Here is a 22,393-nt window from a genome sequence, read left to right as displayed (position 1 = left end):
CATTCATCATTATCTTTTCCTGTCATCTTACCCAAGCTGAGAGGTGTGGTGGTATATCAGTTGTCTTAATTTGCATTTCTCTGATCAATAGTAATTTAGAACACCTTTTCATATGACTAGAAATCATTTCAATTTCTCCATTTGAAAATTGTTCATATCCTTTGACCATTTATCAATTGGAGAATGGATTGAACTATTTATTATAAATATGAGTCAATTCTCTATATATTTTGGAAATGAGGCCTTTATCAGAACCTTTGAATGTAAAAATGTTTTCCCAGTTTGTTGCCTTCCTTCTAATCTTGTCTTCATTAGTTTTGTTTAACTAGTTTTAAATTTGTTTAAATTAAATTAACTTAATTTAAGTATTTAACTTAATATAATCAAAATTATCTATTTTGTGATCAATAATGATCTCTAGTTCTTCTTTGGTCACAAATTTCTTCCTCCTCCATAAATCTGAGAGGCAAACTATCCTATCTAGTTCTAATTTATTTATAATCTCATTCTTTATGTCTAGATCATGAACCCATTTTGACCTTATCTTGGTATACAGTGTTAAGTGTGGGTCAATGCCTAGTTTCTGCCATACTAGTTTCCAATTTTCCCAGCAGTTTTTGTTAAATAGTGAGTTTTTATCCCCAAAGCTGGGGTCTTTGGGTTTGTCAAACACTAGATTGTTATAGTTATTGACTATTTCATACTGTGAATCTAACCTATTCTACTGATCAACTAGTCTATTTCTTAGCCAGTACCAAATGGATTTGATGACCACTGATTTATAATATAGTTTTAGATCAGGTACAGCTAGACCATCTTCATTTGATTTTTTTCATTAGTTCCCTTGAAATTCTTGACCTTTTATTCTTCCAGATGAATTTTGTTGTTATTTTTTCTAGGTCAGTAAAATAGTTTCTTGGGAGTTTGATTGGTATAGCACTAAATAAATAGATTATTTTAGGGATTATTGTCATCTTTATTATCTTTGCTTGAACTATCCAAGAGCACTTGATATTTTCCCAATTGTTTAGATCTGACTTTATTTGTATGGAAAGTATTTTGTAGTTTTGTTCATATAGTTCCTGATTTTCCCTTGGCAGATAGATTCCCAAATATTTTATATTATTGACAGTTAGTCAATAGAACTGGAATTTCTCTTTGTATCTCTTGCTGTTGGATTTTGTTAGTGATGTATGAAAAATGCTTATGATTTATGTGCATTTATTTTGTCTCCTGCAAATTTACTAAAGTTGTAGATTATTTCTAACAGCTTTTTAGTAGATTCTTTGGAGTTCTCTAAGTATACCATCATATCATCTGCAAAGAGTGATAATTCGGTTTCCTCATTACCTACTCTAATTCCATAAAGAATGAAATTTTAGCAGAATATTTGATAAATTTTACTTTTGCCAATTTTTAATGACCCTCAAATTCAGACTCATAGTTTAAGAACCTTTAGTGTACAGGGTGGGTGACTTCTATCTACTAGTCTATTTATTCTGTTCTATTACATATAAGCTCCTTGAAGGCAGGAATATATTGTCTTTTTCCTCCTTTTCTTTCCTCAGTCCTTAGCTCAGTGCCTGGTACACAATAAAGATTTAATTAATGTTTATTAATTGATCCATTGAGTGATTGACTCAGAATCTCAGTTACGACTATATTTCCTTACCTCTGTTTCCCCTGATCTCCCATCCTTATTCACTTCAGCTTTGCCTCTCCATGGTCCACATCTTCCTCTGTTCTTTTGTTTCCTTGTGCCCTCTGACTCTCTTGTTCTATTGTTGACAAATTTCTCTATAAGCTGGATCTTTCACTTCATGCTCTTTTCATATTCTTTCATTAACCTAATTCTCCCCAGAAGACAGTATAGATTTGGATACTTCCTATTACTGGCTTTTCTTTTTCTCATGTCCCCCTGAAGTACTGGGTGAGGAGGAGTAGCAAGTGTATTGCTTTATTCTACCTAACTCCCAAACTGTCTCTTTTCCATCATCATTAACAACTTTACCTTGAACAAGTCATATTACCTGTTGTGTCTGCTTCCTCCTCTGAAAATAAGAATTGGACTTGATAGAAAATAAGAATTGGACCAGTTCCCCCCACCCAGATCTAATTCTTATGACCTGATGATCTTTTGAGATCCACTTTGTTCATCTTTATCACCAACTGAAATTCATGAATTGGTGACCATCAATCATTTTGCCTCCTTGTCCTGTTGTCCATCATATCTTGCCACATTGCAGGACAAAGTCATATAATACTACAAATTAATTTTCTTTCATTTCAGTTTCATTCTCACAGTTCTAAGAAAATCCTCCTTAAAAATTCCAGACTTTCCCCCTTCTGTTGCTAAAGTTCTTATGCTACCTTCTATTTATCCTTTAGCAAAGGAAATTGTCTTTGGTACTAAAATAATGGAGCTTACCTGACTTATATTCATCTTCTCCCTCATTCTGTACCTCAAAATATTTCCTTATCAACCTCTCTCTATTGTATATAATGAAGAAGTTGGCTGTTACTATAGTTAACTCTTTCCTTTGAGCTTTTAATCTCTTTCATTCCCACTTCTCCTCAAGAGTTTGGTCCATTTAAATATCCTCTCTATTTCTTTAATCTTCAATTTTTCACTTAATAATTCCTTCTGTATCCCCTAAATTTTGCCTAGATTTTCCCTTTATCTTTAAAATAGCATCATTTGATCTTGAAATTTCCCCAAAATTATTGTCCCTTTTATAAACTGTACTTTAGAAAGGGGTACATATTTTCCATATTCTCCCTTCTTCTAATTCTTCTCAAATCCTTGCAATCTGACTTCTGATTCCATCACTTGATTGAAGCTATTCTGCCAAGATTATCAGGGATTTAAATGGCTAGATTCATCAACCTTTTCTAAGAACATCTTCTTGACTTCTCTGCAGCTTTTGAAATTGTCAAGCAATTCTTCCTTTTGGATGCTCTCTCTTGCCTTGACTTCCATTACTTTACCTTCTCTTGGTTTTCTTTGTATTTGTCTGACCACTCCCTAGGCTGCTTTACAGTATGGTCATTTTTGAAAGTGCTATCCTGAATTCTCTTCTCTTCCACTTCACTCTCTGTGTTCTCAGCTCCCCTAGATTCAATGATCATTTCTATCAATATGACTTCTAAGTTTATATATCTAGCCTCAATCCATGTTTGAACTCTAGTCCTGCCTTGCCAATTATCTGTTGAAAATCTGCACAAAAGTATCTAAAATTCAACCTGTCTGAAAGGGAATTCATTATGTTCTTCCTCAAACCCATCCCATCTCCAAGTCTCCTATTTTATCTTAAGAGTATTACTTTGCTTCTAGTTACCCAGATTCACAACCTGGCAGTTATGTTTGACTTTTCCCTCCTTTCCTATACCATATCATAAGTGTCCAAGTCCTCCAGATTCTATCTTTACTCCTCTCCCATGTTTTATCTTCTTTCTCCTCACAAAACATCTTCCCTAATTCAGATTCCCTAGTTCAGATTGTTATAACCTCTAATAAGTAAGGGTTGTTGTAGAAGCTTCCTACCTCCAATACTTGACTTCTACCCAGTTGCCAAATTAATATTCATAAAACAAAGCCCTCACTAGATCATTACTCTCTAATCAAAAATTTTCAGTGAGTCCTTAGAGCCACTAGGATTAAAATATAAAAAAACTCTACTTGTCATTTCCAGCCTTCTACAATATGGCTCCTACCTATTTTTCCAGTCTTATTATTATTCCTTCCTGCTTTTATTTTAATTGAACTTTTCCCCCTATTGCTTTCCTTGACATTACATGTCAAATGCATATTTTTCTATTCTCTCTACTTCTGTGTCTTAAAACCCTTAACTTTCTTTTAAAAAAATTTTTTTATTATAACTTTTTATTGACAGAGCCCATGTGTGGGTAATTAAAATATAAATTAAATATAAGTATACATGACCAAACCGTTATTTTGCTGTACAAAAAGAATCAAACTGAAATATTGTACAATTAACCTGTGAAGGAAATCCAAAATGCAGGCAGGCAAAAATATAGGGATTGGGAATTCAATGTAATGGTTTTAGTCATCTCCCAGAGTTCTTTTGCTGGGTGTAGCTGGTTCAGTTCATTACTGCTTCATTGGAACTGATTTGGTTCATCTCATTGCTGAAGATAGCCTGGCCCATCAGAACTGATCATCAAATAATATTGTTGTTGAAGTATATAATAATCTCCTGGCCCTGTGTTCCTCAGCATCCGTTCATTAATCTCCAGGTCTTTCTGAAAGTCCTGTTTTACTTACCGAATAATAATATTCCATAATATTCATATACCACAATTTTTTAGCCATTCTCAATTGATGGGCATCTACTCAGTTGCCAGTTTCTGGCCACTACAAAAAGGGCTGCCACAAACATTCTAATAAGGTCCTTTGTTCTTTATGATCTCCTCTTTGGGATTAAGCCCAGTAGTTAAACTACTGGATCAAAGGGATCACAGTTTGATAACTTTTGAGCATAGTTCAAATTGTCCTCCAAATGTTGGATGTAATACAATTCCACCAACAATGTATGTGTCCCTTTTTCCCTTATCCCTCAACATTCCCATTATCTTTCCCTGTCATTTAGCCAGTCTGACAGGTGTAATCAATATCTCAGAGTTGTCTTAATTTGCATTTCTCTGATTAATAATGACTTGGAGCATCTTTTCATATGGCTAGAAATAGTTTCAATTTTGATGACCGCTACTTTATAACAATAGTTTTAGATCTAGGCCACCTTCATTTGATCATTAATTTCTTTGAAATTCTAAGAAAGTGGGACTATTTAAGTAATTTATTTCCTCTTCTGTTACTCTGGGCAATCTATATTTTTGTAGGTATTCCTTCATTTCACTTAGGTTGTCAAATTTATGATAAAGTAGGGCAAAACAACTCCTAATAATTGCTCTAATTTCTTCTTCATTGGTAGATAGTTCTTCTTTTTCTTTTTTGAGTCTAACAATTTGATTTTCCCTTTTCCTTTTGTAATCAAATTAACTAAAGGTTTTATCTATTTTGTTTGTTTTTTCATAAAATCAACTCTTTGTTTCATTTATTAATTCAATAGTTTTTTTTAGTTTCAATTTTATTGATTGCTCCTTTTATTTTTAGAATTTCAAGTTTGGTATTTAATTGGGGGTTTTTAATTTGTTCTTTTTCTCGCTTTTTTAGTTGTAAGCCCAATTTATTGGTCTTTTCTTTCTCTATTTTATGCAAGTAGGCATCTAGAGATATAAAATTGCCCTTTATTACCACTTAGACTGCATCCCACAAATTTTGGTATGTTGTCTCATTATTGTCATTCTCCTGGATGAAATTATTGATTGTTTCTATGATTTGCTTTTTCACCCATTCATTCTTTAGGATGAGCATAAGAGGTTTTATAGGGAAAATTTAGCCACAGGGACTTGACTTGGATTTCTGTCTAGATTAACACCTGAGAGTGGGATTATGGAAGGAAACTGATCTCAGTTATCAGAGCCTTTTCCCTGCCTGCCCCAGGGAATAACTTTTATCAATCTTTCAATTTCTCTCTGCCCACCACACCCACCATTCAGGACCTCATAGATAGTGCTCATAAGGTTTAACTGGAATCCAAGCCCAGGTCCCCTTGCTTTCCATTATAGATTCATTCCAAAAAGTCACATTTACAGCCATAGTATGTCACAAGAGAAGAGGAAACAGGATGTGAGTGGAAATCCCAAGAGAGAAAAGCATTTATTAGCTCTAGGTGAGTTGAGGCTTCATGAAGAAGGCAACATTTGAGAGTAAGCTTTTTATTTCCTTCCCTCTGGGTCTCTTTCTTAGGAGGCTTAGGAGACTCAAAAATGGAACTCCCTGAGGTTAAGGACTACAATGGGACTAAACTGTGGAGATCTAAATATTGGATAATATGATCCAAGTTAGAGATCTCTTCAAACTATAATATTTTGTGCTTCTGATGGTGTAGTGAGGAGGTACTCCTGGGTTCAGAGGATTTGATGGTAAGGATGAAACTCAATCAGTTTCTCTACTCGTTCATTCCAATCATATTATGGCAAATGTTTCTCCACATTAGTAAACATATGGTCCACACTAAGCAAAGGAAAGGAAACATATGGAAGACCTACATGTCTAAAGGAGAATTATTAAAAGATACTCTTTAAGCAGGTTGGAGATAGCAGAGGGAAACTATAAGTTTCCACATCTGCTTCCAGATTTATAGCTCTCTCTCTCTCTTTTTTTCTATGGAAAAATTCCATCCTTGACATAGTTTAGGAGGAAAAATGTAGAGAATCCTCTCTCTGATGTTAGGTTCAGTAGGGCTTTCTATATCCAAATAGACATTCTAGCTGTGAAGTTATTATTGGGGAAAGAGGGGGAGAACTTCTTGGCTTCTTTTAGGGGCAAAATAAAAAAAAATCAAGAACAATAAACACAGAATTGTTCCAGTTAAGTAGCAAGTGTGAGGAAAATGACCTTGAATTATCTTTTCAAATGAGGAATCAAAACTGAAAACAATGCTCAAGACATCTTCCTGCCCCTTACCTCCTGCTACCTTAGGGATTCTCCTTGTGCAATGTTATCTGACTCCAAAGTGGAAGAAGGAATAGACTTCCATTATACAAAAATCCTAAGAAGGGCTTACTTATTAATATTGTTATATACATGTATGAGTATACATGTATATATTTTTATAGCAAATGACCATGATTCAATTACATTCCCCAAAGGAAAGATAGTACTTATAGCTATTTAAAAAAAAAAAAAAACTTCCAAGCAAGTCATTTCCTTTTATGCATAAAAATAAAAGGCATAGAACTGAAGAAAACACACATCATGGACAGAATATCAACAGTTTTATTATCGTGGGAGAGGACTGTCTGATAACAGCCTGTTTTTTTTCCAATCATACCTCCAAATAAAGATACTTGGAGAACATAGTGGAGGGTTGTACTCTCTATTTTGTAGCATTGTAGTCCTTTAGTTATTCAATAAGCTCTTCTTAAGCCCCTAGTATATGCCAGACACTGTGCTAAGTAATAGGAATTCAAGGAAATGCAAAAAACTGCTGCTTACTATTAAACAATAATATAATTCCAAAATAGATCAAGAAAAAGAAGAGTTAATCTCAGAGAGAAAACCCTAGGTGGGAGACAAAGAGAGGAAAATATTCCAAACAAAGGGAAAAAACCTGTGAAAAGGGTATGGAGGAGTTAGAAGGTATAATGGTACACAGGGAGACCAACAAGGTGAGTGTTGCTGTATGTAGAGAGGAGCTGACTGGAAAAATGGAAAGGGAACAGATAATCAAGGTCTTTAAAAGTGAGAGGATTTTATATTTGATACTAGAGACAACTGGCAGCCTCTGGAGTTTGTTGAATAGGAGAATGACATGGTCAGATTAGACTTCTAGAAGTTTGGTTTAGTAACTGAAAGGAAAATGAACCGGAGAGGAGAGACTTGAATCACCAGGCTATTGAATCATACAGATAAGAGGTAATGAGGTCCTGCACCAGACTGGTGGCTGTGTGCATGGAAAGTAGGACTTATACAGGAGAGTTATTATGAAGGTAAAATCAACAAGCCTTAACAACAAATTAGATATTGGAGTTAGTGAGAGTGAAGAGTCCAGGATGACACCTGTGTTTGATCCTGAGTAACTGGCAGAATGGTGGCAGCCTCAATAGTAATAGGAAAGTTTAGAAGAGGCAGGATTTATTGGGGAAGATAATGAATTTGGTTTTAGACAGGTTGAATTTAAGATGTCTTTGGGACATCCTGTTTGAGATAACCATTAATAATCAGTTCATGATGGAAAATCAAAGATGCTTCCTCTCCACTTAATGTAGGAAAAGGGAGACCTTTTTGATTGGTTTCTGAGCTAGAAATGAGTGTGATGAAAAAGATGCTAACTGGCTAAATAGAACTAACTCCTACTGGAGGAGGAAGAGTCTGAGGAAGAGGAGAGATTGTTGCAGAGTGACTGATTCTTTCCATCTGGATCCACACAAGGCTGTAAATATAGAGATGATGAAGTTCATTATCTTCACGATATCGTACAGTCACCCGATCTATGTCTATGACATTGGCGCTGCAATTCTTGGAGCCGTTGTAACTGTTCAGCCATTGCCCTATTATGCTCTTCCTGGATTTTTCGTGCTTCTTCCTGAGGAGAAATGAAAACAAAAAGGCATCCAAGAGGTGAAGCATCTCTCTTAGGTTTAGCAATGCCATTTGAACCAACCAAGCTCTGCCACTAGGTCCTAAGTGGTGGGAGACATTGCCAAGACAAAAGACAAAATACAGTAAGATCCTCTGGCTTCAGGGAGGTTACATTCTAATGGGTTTCTTGCTTATTGGCAACCTTGCGTTCTAGCTGCTTTTGAGCTTTCTTCATTGAACAGGTGAATGTATAAGATACTTTGCCAAGCTCTGTGAAGGATACCAAAAATATATAATGCCATCCTTAACTTGGGAGAATTTGCACTCTAGGTAGGGAATATAAAGAAAACTCACAATACAGGGCAATAGTGTTGAAGGAGTAATATAGAGGCACTCTGGAAAATCAGAAAAAAAAATAGAATAACTCCCTGAATTCTCTGAATTTTTCCTTCTTTTCCCTCCTTCCATCCTTCTCTATCTCCCTCTCTTCTTCTTTCCTCCCTTCATGCCTCCCTTCCTTTCCTCTTACCCTGTTCCTCTCTTTCATTCACTTTTCACCCTCCCTTCCATTATTAAATTTTCCTTTTAGCTTTCATTCCTTCCCTCTCCACGCTTTTTTCTCTCCACTTCCTCCCTTTCTCCCTTTTCCCTTTCTTCTCTACATTCTTCCTCAATTCCTCTTTCTTTCACTTTCATCCTTCCTTCTCTTCTTCCTTCCTTCCCTTCTTTACCTCTTTACTTCCCTTCTTCCTTCTTTCCTTTATATCTACCTCTCCCCACCCGATCTTTCAAGGCTGACACAGTGACTCTACAAAGCAGATTCTTAATAAATGTTTGTAAAATGGATTAATAAAAAGAGATGTTGTCCTGAACTATTTTTACTCTTCAAGAATTGTAGCTGAATAATTTCCAATTCTAGAAGTCATTAAGGGGAATGGGGAAGAAGACAAATGTTGAATTGGGACAATGAAATACCTCTAGTTTCCTAGTCCTCTCTCTCTCTTGTTCTTCCAACAATCTTCTCTTTGCGGCTTCCATACGTTCAAACATTTGTCTTCGTTCTTCTTCTTGTCTCCTTTGGATTTCCTGGTTGATCTGCTCCTGCCTCCTTAGCTCCATTTCCATCTTTCTTGCAGCCTCTGCTGCAGCTTGTGCTTGCCTCTCCTGCTCTGAGATGGAAGAAGAATTTAAAATTTTAACTGGAAGAAGATAGGGCAACCAGGTGGTATAATAAATAGAGTGCCAGGCCTTGAGTCAGAAAGACCTGAGTTCAAATCTGGCTTCATACACTTATAGGTGGGTGACCATAGGCAAATTGTTTATAACCCTATTTGGCTCAAGTTCCTCATTAGTAGAATGAAATGGAGAAGGAATTGAAAAACCACTTCAGTATCTTTGCCAAGACAATCCCAAATGGGGAGCAACAAAGAGCTAGACACAGAGAAAAAGAATGAACAAAAATAAACTTCCCAATCTTTTATCCTTGTTCTCTTAGATTGACTTAATAGAAAAAAAACTTATTAGAGCTCTTCACTAGAGTACCCAGCATTTTTTTAGGGAGAGTTAAAGATTTAGGAAGCAAAAAAAAGAGTTTTTGTTGAATCCCAATGTTCTCAAGGACATTAAGGCATCTTAAATAACATTTCTGAAAGCAGAGGGCACGCACAATTCCTTGGACTATGCAGGGGAGAGTCTCCTGTATGTATGTAAATATTCTCACCTCTCCTCTGATTTTCTTTTTCAGTAAGCCTTTGGTCCGCCTGCTTAATTGCATCAGCTACAGTTTCCTTTGACTTTAAGTATTCTTCCAGAGTCTTGTTTGCCTGTAGGATAGGAGTACAATGAATTTAAAATAAGAAATAGTGATGTAAGGGGAAAGCTAAGGCCTGTTCAGTCATGTGAGCAGAACTGACCTGTGGATCATTCCAACTTACAGTATTATTTACTATTTATCCTGAGGCTTAAAAAAGACTGAAAATTTTCTGGCTCCCCTCAGTCTGCAACCCTGAGCCCAAAGGGAAGTTCACCTGGATCCCCTTCTTGGGCTGCTGGTTGTACTTCTCTTGGAGCTCTCGCATCTGCTGAAGGTAGATGTTATAGCCCCCTGGTTTGGAGAAGGCATTCTGCTTCACTGCTTCCTCCAGAGGCCTGAAAATATCCTGAAGCAAAGCTGTGCAGCGATCTTGGGACTCTCTTTCATTTTGTTTACAAAACTCATCTAGCTTGGCTTTCAGCTGGTTCTTTAGAGTTAATAAAGAACAAAGAAGTAAAACATAAGGGCTGCAAAATAACACATGATCTCAGAATTCAGCAGGATCTCAGTAGTCATTAAATCTCCCCCATGCTCCGTGCCATTCAACCAATTGTCCAAGCTTTCTTTGAAGAGTTCTAATGAAAGAGAAATCAAGACCTCTCCCTTTTAAATTATTCCACTTGTTAGGATGTTTTCCTTCAGAAGATTTCCCTTGAGAAAAAGTTAGCTCTGTTGTGTATGATTGTGATAAATACTATTCTGTTATAAGAAGTGAGGAGTTCAATGATTTTAGAAAAACATGGAAAGACTTACATGTAATAATCAAGAGCAAAATGAGCAGAACCAAGAAAATATTGTAGGCAACAGCAGCAATATTGTTTTTTAAAAAAAACTCTAAGCAAATAAGTAATTTTTTCTTTTATAAATACACACATTAACAATTAAGGACATATGAAGAAATATGCTAGCTGTAGCCAGAGAAAGAACTGATAAATTGAAGTATACATTGAATCATTTTATGTATTTTTCTTATTTGTGTCTAATGGTAGCCAGCTCTAGAGATGGAAGGATAGGAAAGAAAATAAAGGAAAGAATAAGGAATTTACACAATAACAATATATTTAAAAGGAATAAGAAGTTAAATGTAATAGATTTTCAGATTCATGTGCAGTCATCTTTTTTTTATTTTCCTATGTTATTTAATGCTTGTTTTATTCCCTAAATTAAAAAAAAAACACAAATAAATGTTTAAAAAGACAATGTTAGTCACCTTGCCCATACATTCTTATAGAACCAAAATCTCTTGTTTCTATGCACTTTTAGAGGTAGCCAAAGGGACCTAAATCTCTTCTCTGATCCATTAACCTGAGATGAACTCCCATTGGATCCTTATATATGAAGAATACAAGATTCTTGATCTGAAATTTCCAGAAAGCCCTTTCCATGTCTGTCTTTGCTTTGTACTATGGTATGTAACCTGTACTGCAGACCAATAGTCTCAAGTGGACTTTTCATGTATAACTTTTTACCTTCTCAAGATTTTAAATTAGTTGATCATATTATGCTAACTGCACAAAGTATGCAAGAGTGATGGGCCTTTTGGTTACTGATAATATTGAAAGTGACATCAGGTTACAATACTGAGGGATGAGGCTTTCAAATTTAGCAAGAGAAGTCATTCATAGGCAAAGTCCTAAAACAGGAAAGGTACCTCTAGTGCTTTTTGGAATTTCTGGTCCACATCCTTGAAAGAGTCCTTGATGAAGACATTAATGGCTTCCCTCTCACAGATGTCATGTAAACAGAGCAGTTCTTGAATGGTTTCTGTGGGGAACTGGATCCCCTGTCTCATCATCTTTTCATACACTGCAAAGGCCTTTTGAACTGCAGCTGAATTCTCTAGCTCAGCCAGAGCCAAGACCGCATTCTCCATACAGGGGATATCTCCACTGGTGATGGCCTCCACATAGTTCTCAATCAGGTTTCCTAGGCCTATAGAGGGAAGACAAATGGATCGATTGGAAGAATGGCTAGAGCTACCTATTTAGGAATATACCTTTGTTCTTTGCCAGGGTAGAGAGTGGGGGTTTCATTTTGTTTCTCAGAAAATGAGCTTTCTGAAAGGATCAAGAAGAATCAAAAAATGCTTAGGAAAAAGAAAGATGTTTTGGGTAACCAAAGCTCTGATGAATATGGCACATAGGACTGGCCTTGTGCAAGAAGACAACCTTTCTCTTCATCTATGATTACTCTAGGAAGAAGACTCCTCTCTGTCTCATGCTAGTGTTCCCTACAGTCATAGGAAGTGCTGGAGAGAGAGAGACTCACGTGGCCCATTGACCATGGCACCTCCGGGGAGAATCTTGGTCTTTGCTTTATTGTAGATATGATTGCTGAAGTTTTCAGCACTTTCCACAAAGTCTGCATCAAGTTCATCATCATGAAGTTGCTCAATCTCTAGGAGCTTCTTTTTAGAAGCAGGTGGCACAAAGATGAAGCATTTCCTGTTTTGAAAGAACTTCTGGATACACATTCCAGCTTCTTCACTGGTACCTAAAGAAAGGGAAGGAAGAATAATATGGTAAAGAGTGAAAGTTGTCTGGAGGTCGGTGCCCTCAAATCATATCCTGTTAAGAACATCTCACTCACTCCTAACCCTAAAGCCTATAGGCATGAGGTTGGTTAAAGAAAGAGAAAAGGAAAAGGACAAAGAACTTGCTGCATGAATATAATTATTAGTTGAACCTAAACCACTTCTCTTATTTTCTAAGGAGTCTGGAGACTGCGACTATACAAGGATAAACTGGAGACAAAGAAGAGCAGTATCTGGGATAACCCCCACTGCCCAACCTTTAACCGATCAGACCTTTCTTTGGTTTCAGGGCATTCTCCAGGTACTGATCAGGGGTGGTGGGCTGCCCATCGATTTCCAGCTCCAAGATGAAGTCACGCACAGTCCACACGAAGTCTGGAAAGAGGCTCACAAGTTCCATGGAGTCATCCATCTGCTCAGTTCTGGAGGAGGACTTTGCCTTGATTTTATCTGTCAGTTCTGTTACATAACTGGGGTTTTAATTAAGGAAAACTGGCAGAAAAAGAGTCCAGCAGCCATCATTCCTTAATTTTCCCAATTTCCTAAAGTCCTTTACTTCTCCTTTCCTTGGGTTACCTTACTGCCATTTGTAGCAGCAACATAAGAGCTTTTCCTGACAATTAAATTAATGTGTACGTGTGTGTGTGTGTGTGTGTGTGTGTGTGTGTGTGTTCAATCAGATCCTTATTTTCATCAATTTACATCATTCCCAGTGGGGATTTTTCCTTTGACACTTAGTGGTGTTTAGAATTGTTAGAGGGCCACTGAGGCATTCAATGGTTTGCCCTGTCAAAAGGAGAATTACAACCTAGGTCTTCCTGATAGCAATGGGGGTTTGAGGGGTGGGGGATGGGAGTGAGCTTCTCTATCTTTATGATGTTGTTATTGTTTATATTTTGTTCTCAAAGAGGATCGTGGTTTCAGGAAGTGATGCCATGACATACAAGTAAATCGGATTTAGGTGTGAGAGGGTTGGGCAAACTACCCAATTTATTTTTTAGGGAAGAGGAGGAGCTGTCCCAGCTGTTTTTCCTTTGAGCAGTAATAGGGACATTGGGACAGACCTTTGAAGTTTGCAAAATGCTTCCTCAGTGTCATCTTATTTTGTACAGAAAGGATACTAAATGTCTTCCATGGCCTGCTGGTTGATGGTGCCCATGCTGTTGTAGACAAAGGTGCTGCTCACTAGCACAGCCAGGGCAAAGATCCACGTGTCGTTCTTGTTGTCTCCCTAGAAGTCAGATCACATTATGGGGATTGAATCTGTGACTCTTGGCCACTTCTGTGGGATGTCCTAGATTACCATGATTATGCAGTGGGGGAAAATCAACTCATTGGCTGTTATTACAATTGAAGCCTAGAACAACAGTGCTTAGTAACATTGATTAAGCATGGCGACATCCTTCTCCTCTTACCTTCTCCACATCACCCAGGCCCTCGGTGTCCAGGAGAACGAGGGTGTGATTCGGCTTTGTGGGGTGAGGAACACACCACATCCAGATGCCCTTGGTGTGAGACTGCACGGTGGATCCAAGGGAGAAGCCTGCACAAGAGTGTGGAGGGATGAGTCCAGATGGTATCAAAGTGGGAGTTGTGACATTTGGGGCACGTGAAGCACACACCAATCGGGGCCATAGTGGAAAGAGTGCTGGATGTAGATTGAGAAAGCTGGGTGCAGATCCTGTCTCAAATACTTGCCAAGGCAACTGATTTTACCTCTGCCCATGATCCTATCCCTTCTAGACTCCTTTGTGATGGAAGTAGGAAGAGCAAATAGTCCCACCCTCTCCAAATATTTGACAATCATTATTTAAGTGTGAAACTCCCTTTTTAAATGTTTCTCTGTTAAGGGACAGGTCAATTCTTTGAGAGTCTCCACAGCTGTGGATCATAACATCTGAAGGAGTTGCAGGGCAGCTTTTGCTGACACTGGTGTTGAGTACTGGGAACCAGATAAATTGGAGGCAGAGGGAAGAGGAGAGAGTCTGACGATGCAATGCTCTCTCAGTCAGAGAAGTCAGAAAACAGTACCTGCCTCTCAGTCTCCTTATTATCATCCTCTCACAAACAGAGATCCATTCTGGGTTGGACCTCCACCAGCCACTATCAGGTGGCTCCCTGTATTCCAACATTTCTCTTTTTAGAAATGCTAAAAATGTGATGAAGTTTGTATTCTATCCTTATGCTTTCCTGAATCAATTATGTCAAGTTACCAATATTTTCTTAATTTTCATATTCAATAGTCTTTTTTTCAGTATTCATCCTTCTCTCTGCAGCATTCAGGACCTTTAAGCATTCTCTGCTATAATACTCACTCCTCTCTGGATTTTCATGATTTGACTCTCTTAATTTTCCTCTTAGCTTTCTGACTGTTCCTCAATTTCCTTTGCTGCATCAGCACTCCTTTTCTTTCCCATAATTCTGGCTATAATCCAAAGTCCTCTTTTAATACCTTGTACTAATTTTCTGGTGACAGCGGTTTCCCAAAGTTTAAATTATTTGTATGCAGTTCATTTCATATCTGTCTGTTCATTTATGAGTTAAATATAAATATAAACATAATGTACATATACACATATATTCACTCTCATGTATATATATGTGTGTGTATGTATATACATACACAAAATATATCTACATACATAGAAATAGCAGCCCTTTCTGTTTAATTTCTCCCTCAGCCCCTTCATTCCCAATAAGTCACTTTAAAATTGGTATCTTATAGATATCTCCTACCTAACATGTCCAAAGCAGTATTCATTAGCCTTCTCTTCAAATCTAACCCTTTTCTTAAGTTCTTTCCTTGATTTATTTATTTTAATAAATAACTTTTTGAGGCAATTGAAGTTAAGTGATTTGTCTAGGGTCACACATCCTATAAGAGTTAAGTGTCTGTTGCTGGATTCAAACTCAAGTCCTGTTGCTCTCTGTCTACTGCACCATTTAGCTGCCCCTTTTTCTTGATTTCCTCTTTAAGACACCATTATCTGGCTCATCACTCAGATGTCCAATTCATTCTCCTATACCACTCATATATTTCAAATTCCCTAGCCTATTGTTGTTTCCTTACATATTATTGAAAAAGTTTGCATCAATGTAAATGATATTTGTCTATAATTTATTATTTTTTCTTTTTTCTTTCCTAATTTATGTGGTAGGACAACAGTGTTGTCATAAAAGCCATTTGGCAATGTTTTTTACTTTCTCAATTTTTGAGAATAATTTTTGTAACACAGGTACTAATTAACTACTTTTTTGATTTGATAGAAATCTATCTGAACTGGAGTACTTTTTATTTAGTAACTTTTTAATCACTTGTTATATTGGAAATGACTATTAACTGTGAAATCCTTTCAGATTTCTTAGTCTCCATTTTGTGAACTTGAGTCCATCTTATGAAGTGACTTGTGAGAGAGTTTTAATTTTCTGTGGGAATTTACTATTTAGCTTATTAAACATTCCCAACCTTCCCCCATATCTTGGTATTTCCTAATTGTGTATCCTGATGAGTCACCATCTCCTTCCCTGTTCCTAATCAAAAGGCCATTGTTGACAAGATGGCCAAAGTCAGAATATTAGCCTTTGTTTTTATTCCAAAGGACCATTGTATTGGGGAAGAGGAGAAGAGGAGAAAAAATTCTTCAGGAAAATTATAAAATAGTTATACTTCTAATATAGTATATAGAAAAATCCTGTTTAAATTCATATATAGCAAAAAAATTACTATGAATCATGACAGCTTCACACTCTCAAATTATATCCAGGGATCTTTTCCTTAGGTATTATTACTTAATTCCTTGAGAAGAAGCTCCCCCCAAACTCCTCCAAATTTCTTTTCTCTCTTGTTTTTGTGGCACTAGCCATTGGATCTTGCTTAGGTCCCCTATTAACCTCTGCTAGTTGGAAAAGTCTTAGAATCACCTCCTCCTGACAGAATCTAACTAAAACAGATAGAGCCAAGTCTGATTCATTGATATCTCTCTTTACCTTATAACCAATCCACTGACCAAATCTGAGACTAAATTTCCTGACAATTGCACCTGCATGGATGGATTGATGGATAGATAGCTTCACTGCCATTATCTTCTTTAGAAAAAGTAGGGTCTGGATCACTAAATCTCATGCTTAAGTGATTGGGAATTTTCTCTCATTTAGAATTATGAATGGCTGACTAACGTGGTAACCCAATAGATAGAGTACTAGACTTAGAGTTAGGAGCTTTTATCTTTATGAGTTTAAATCTGCTCCCAGATTCCTATTGTGTGAAGCTGAGCAAGTCACTTAACCTTGTTTGCTTCAATTTTCTCAACTGTAAAATGAGCTGGAACAGGAAATGGCCAACTGCTCCAGTATCTTAGCCAAGAACATCCCAGATGGGGACAAAAATTAGATATGATTGAATGACCAAGACATTTTCTGTGGTTATATTTTTTAAAATTGTCTAGATCATTTATGATAATTTCCATCTTTGTATATTTATATATTTTAGGTGATTTTTTTTAGCAACCCCAATTTTCCTTGTATGTAACTATGTTTGATTTATTATAATAATTTCTTTTATTTAATTGTTCTTTTTCATCTATATATTTTAAGAAAGATAATTTTTTTCTTATATCTTTAAAAAAATAAATCTTTCTAAGGTTTCCATGATTTTGCTAGTCTTTAAAACCAACTTATAAAAATAATTACTACATTTTTTTATTTTTTATTTATTTTTTTAAATTACATTTGTTTTGTTTTCTAGACATCCTAATTTGTGATCATGCAGGGTTTGCTTGTTTGGTTATTGTCTGGATTTTTAAAAATTGCTAACTCAGTTAATTAATGTCTTTATTGTGAATACATATTTAAAGATATATCAATATACACATATATACTTTCCTCTCTGAGGACTATTTGAATCTCAGAAATTTTGATATATTTCTCATTATTAATTTCTTCCATATAGTTATTAAGTATTACTGTTATTTTTTTATCTGTTCATTATTAGAAATATTGTTATTGAGGGGTGATATTATTGTTGAGAGGCAACTAGATGGCACAGTGGATAGAGCACCAGCCCTGAAGTCAGGAGGACCTGACTTCATATCTGATCTCAGACACATAACACTTAAAAGTGTGTGGCCCTGGGCAAGTGACTTAACCCCAGTTACCTCAGCAAAGCAAAAAAAGATATTATTATTGAGTTTTCAGCTATGTCTTTATCATTTTGAAGTGCTCTATAATTATTGTTTAATTTCATCATAGCATCTAAAGATGTTTAGAATTCATTTTTCTAAAATTAAAAAAAGTCATTTTATGTGCTTTAGACCATAACTTATTTTCATAAAATTACCACATTGTACTGATAAATATGCATTTTCTTTATTGTTCATATTCACAAGAATTTGTACATCTTTATAATTTAATTTTCTCCATTATTAAATTCCATATTTAAAAAAAGTACTTTTTCTTTTAGATGTATCTAGTTCTGAGAAGGAAACATTAAAGTCACCTACAATTTTTGTGTTGTTATTATCTATGTTTTATTTTTTTATAATTGAGTTAATATTTAAAAATGAAACAGATGGTACACCATTTGGTGCTTATATATGTTGGTTTTTTAAAAATCATATGGTCCTTTCCCATATATCTCTTCTTATAATATGAATTTATATATATATATATATATATATATTTGTTTTGTAGCATCATTCAGCTTCTACTTTTAGGAATCACTCGCATGCATAATAAATTTACCTCTTTATATTTTCATTCTAGATGAAAATAGATTTTTACTTGTGTTTCTTATATTGTTGGATTCTGGTTTCTTATCCACTCCGCTACTTTATTTCATTTCATTGGATTGTGTGCCCATGCATGTTTGGAATCTGGTTCTCTCCTTTTATTTATTTTTTATAGTATTTCTTTCAGTCATTATCTGGTACATGAGTTTTTTTTTTTTTTTTTTGTTTTGTTTTGTTTTTTGCTAGTACAGCCGTCAGCATCAATCCTTATATGTAGTTTATATTGTGTAATCTCCATTCTATCTGGTACCAATATGTTTTTTCTTATTCATTCCTATTCTGGGTGCTAAGAAAATCATGTTTGATATTTCCTTATTAAAGTTATAATGTCTCCCATTAATGAATGAATTAACTCTATGCTCCATCTCAGTTTATATATTTCTTATTTAACTAACTGGACAGACTTTTTTTCTGCATAAACATGAATTCACTCCTCTCTCTATAGGAATCCTCCTTCTTCCCAATCCCCAATTCTTCATCCTTCACCTCATAGGCTGAAACACTGAGGTTATAGACCATACCATATGTTATCATTGTAATCAACAAAGAAACAAAGATATGATTGAATATTTGTAACATATCATCTAAGAAAAAGTCATAAACAAAGTCATTTTCAGTGACTGACCACTATGAACTCTGTTTTAGAAATCTAGCCCCATCATTCATTTTAGGGGCTCCACCTTTATTTTATCTTTTTTGGTGCCTTTTGTGTCCCTTAGGAAAGAAAAACTTGTGGTAATATATTCTAATTCACTTTTCTATTCTCTCTTTTTTTTTTTTAATGACAGTATTTTAAAGGAATGAGGTGTACTAAGGAAGGAACCTTGCCTCCAAAGATCTTTTTATTCTTAGCACTAAGATCCTAATCTGATCCAAATGGATAATATTCTGTATGTGTATACAGAGTGATGAGCCAGATCCTTACTTACCAGTTCTCCGCCCTGCCAGTTTGTTCATCAGGTAGGATTTTCCAGTGCGATAGAGTCCCACAATGGCCACCACCACTAAGGGCTGGGTAAATGTCCTAAGCACCTGCAGTGCTTCCTGGTTCACCATGAATTGCCCATTATTGTTTTCAATCAGGCAGATTGGGGCTAGCATCAAATGATCACCGGCCATGTTGGAGGTGGAGTATCACCTGCAAATGTGAAAGCAATTCAAATAGGACCTGAGAAACACCAGTCATTTCTAAATCCTAAGCTGGGAAACCACTTTCTCATAGCCATACTCCTTCTATCACTTGTGACCCTCCCCATCCATCTTGTTTCCAAGCAGAACCAGAGGCTTTCTTGACTCTTTCCCCATTAACACCCTTCAATGAAGTCCTGATTAGAGCAAATATTGAAATCAGGGAAGTGATTACATCTCTTTGAATTCCATTATTCAAAATTAAAATCTGGTCAGTGATGTTAGACCAATGGAAATTTGTAGTAGGAATCCTAATAATGCAAACATGTCTGGAAATTCATTTTTTGCATTCATTGGAACCTAAATATAATTGCTTATAGGTAGCCTCTATCTGTTCAAATGTAATTTACAACATAAGGTAGTGACAGCCACCTCTTCCCATATTTTTTCATTTCAGATAGCAAAAATGAAGTGACCTTATAGATCTTCTAAACCAGTTGAAAGGACCTAAAATACAGAAAGCTTAAGTGACTTGCTCAATGTCACACAGCCAGTAAAGAGCTAAGATTGATTTCAAACTCAGGTGCTTTGATCTCAGTTTTAGAGCTCTTCCTGCCCAGGGTCTTAGATTTAAAACTAGGAGGGTCCTTAGCCATCTTCTTGTTCAATGATACAGAAACTGAGGCTTAGAGATGTTAAGCAGTGAGATTTGAAGTTAAGTCATCTGACTGTAAAATTCAGTAACATAAGCCACCAATACGACATTTCAGAAATGTGTGATATTTCTTTGAGATTCTTATAGTCTTTCCTGTGTGGCATCAGGGGACTTCTAGCTAGCCTCCCAGCCTTCTAATGATTGGCATTTATATATGCTAATTGAAATTATGATACTTCAATATTTCAAGGATTTTTCACTATTATTTTACCCCCATATCTAATCAGTTTCTAAATCTTGGCATTTGTATCTCAAAAATACTTATCATCTATGTGAAATATATGATATACATGAAATGTATGAGATATATGAAATATATATTATATACATACACACACACACACACACACACACACCAGGAATTTGTATCCCCTTCCATCCAGTCACACAACAACCACCCTAGTTGAGACCTTCATTATCTCTTTCCTGGACTATTGCAAATCCCCTAATTGTTTCCCTGTTTCAAGTCTCTTTTCCTTCCAAATCATTCTCTTTAAACCTCACATTCCTAAAATGCTGCTCAGGCCATGACATTACAGAGTCACCGAAGCACAAAGTTTAAAAGCTAGAAATCCAACCCTTTTCCAAATCATCCCCCATATATTATACCAAACAAATGACCCCCCTATCCATAGCAGCCTACATCTCTTTCCTCTGAACTCTTTGAAATGTGCTGTAAAAAACTTAGGATATAGCCTTCCTATAATTTCTCTCCTCTAACTCTTCTAACTCGCAGAAGGAAAAGTCATTTCCTCCCAAGATTCACATCATTTCTACCACAAAAGTAGTTAATAAGACCTGGATAGTGGACTAGGTAGACCCATTTCCCTGGATTCTGTGGACTAGCTCTACAGAGACTGCTGGAATACTTAAGATTAAGAGTCAGAAATTCTCAAACTTTGCTTGGTTCCATCAATATCTGATGAGCCATTTTTGCTCTATACTTTCTATAAATGATCCATCTCCACTTTTCTTAAACCTCTTTTTGGGTTTTAGATACGAACTTTTAGTTTCAGATTTTGTTCTTTTACAGCTTTTCCAGATTCTAATCGTGGCCTAGTAGGATCATAGGATCATACATTTAGTGCTAGAATGGATATTAGAGATCATCCCGATTCAGGACTTTTTAGCCTTGTACATGTTGTGAGCCTCTTGAAACCTGGTGGAGCCTATGCGCTGTGGATTCCTACTTGGGATGTTTCCTGTTTCCTTTTTTCTCTTTAACTAAACCTTCAGATTTCCAACATAAAATATGGACAGTTTTAGAAATTTGTATCACAGACAATCATAAGATAGTTCAGTTTCCCAGAATCTTTCTCTGCCAAACAGTTCCCTCTTTCCTGTTCCCAGCCCCTCGAATGGAGCTCCACATGAAGTGTATCTGACCAATGTGAAGTGAGTCCCGAGCAGATGAAGATTTAAACTTTGCTGATGTCTGAGGTAGCTGAGCACCAGCAATGCCCTATTTGAGGGGAAATGACTGCTCCATTCACCTCTCCCCTCAAACTCCAAGCAAAGATTATAAAACAAAGAGAAAGTTGCTTTACTATTTCTGAGGACTCTGTTTGGAGAAAAAAAATACAGAAAAACTCTTACCTCTTTTCCACGTCACAATTTCCAGATCTTTGATGTTTTGTAGGCTTGGGGACCCCCTTGATTCCCACTTTCCCTTCTACTCTAACTTTCTCCTTGTCAGTTTGTTTGTCCAAAGCTCTCTAATCACTGGGCTATGGTGGCTTTCACTTTATAAAAGAATTCAGAGAAACAGAAAAAATTGGAAATGCAGCCGAGGAAAGGGAAACTGAAAATAACAGCAATCACCTTATGGGTATAGCTGAGTGAGGAGGCAAAAAGAGGAAGCACCCAATAAACATACTGAGGAACACTGGATGGGGATTTTTCCAAGTGATGTCAGGTTGCACTGAATTCCACTGGTGGAAGACAGGCTTTGGGTTGTCTAAAATAGAAGATCATTTCTGATTTCTCTTGTGTAGCATGACGACTGTAGAAATATATTTAGAAGAATTGTATATGGTAAATCTATTGGATTGCTCTCTGTCTTAGGGAGGAAGGTGGAGGGGAAAGAGGGAGAAAAATTTGGAATACAAAATTTTGTAAAGGTGAAGGTTGAAAACTATCTTTGCATGTGTTTGGAAAAAGAAAATACTATTTAATAAAGAAAAAAATAAAATAAAAGGTCATCCAATATTCATGACCTTGCAAGGTTGATGACAATTTTTTTTGGATAGGT

At 36.1% G+C, this 22,393-nt stretch overlaps 1 protein-coding gene across 1 annotated transcript; it reads right to left on the bottom strand.

Moving 5' to 3' along the window:
• Positions 1-6,844: 6,844 nt before the first annotated feature.
• On the bottom strand, positions 6,845-21,943 carry LOC116423785 (guanylate-binding protein 1-like). Its single transcript, XM_031969368.1, has 11 exons — positions 21,739-21,943; positions 19,229-19,437; positions 13,929-14,056; positions 13,635-13,744; positions 12,787-12,983; positions 12,249-12,473; positions 11,632-11,912; positions 10,195-10,407; positions 9,888-9,990; positions 9,143-9,336; positions 6,845-8,171 (listed from the first exon to the last, which is right to left on the bottom strand). Exons 2-11 carry the CDS (start codon positions 19,416-19,418, stop codon positions 8,052-8,054), a joined length of 1,761 nt encoding a protein of 586 aa, XP_031825228.1. The 5' UTR covers positions 19,419-19,437; positions 21,739-21,943; the 3' UTR covers positions 6,845-8,051.
• Positions 21,944-22,393: the final 450 nt, after the last annotated feature.

This window comes from Sarcophilus harrisii, chromosome 4 (assembly GCF_902635505.1).
Source record: "Sarcophilus harrisii chromosome 4, mSarHar1.11, whole genome shotgun sequence".
Lineage (NCBI taxonomy): Eukaryota > Metazoa > Chordata > Mammalia > Dasyuromorphia > Dasyuridae > Sarcophilus > Sarcophilus harrisii.
This window is presented reverse-complemented; position numbering and strand designations above follow the sequence as displayed.

Bases quoted from the DNA above. Each gene is read 5' to 3' on its own strand.
- LOC116423785 (XM_031969368.1), bottom strand. From the start codon at position 19,418: ATGGCCGGTGATCATTTGATGCTAGCCCCAATCTGCCTGATTGAAAAC. The intron at 13,745-13,928 runs GTAAGAGGAGAA...TCTGACTTCTAG, and splicing joins GCCTGGGTGATGTGGAGAAG to GGAGACAACAAGAACGACAC. The intron at 11,913-12,248 runs GTGAGTCTCTCT...TTCCCTCTATAG, and splicing joins TGCCATGGTCAATGGGCCAC to GCCTAGGAAACCTGATTGAG.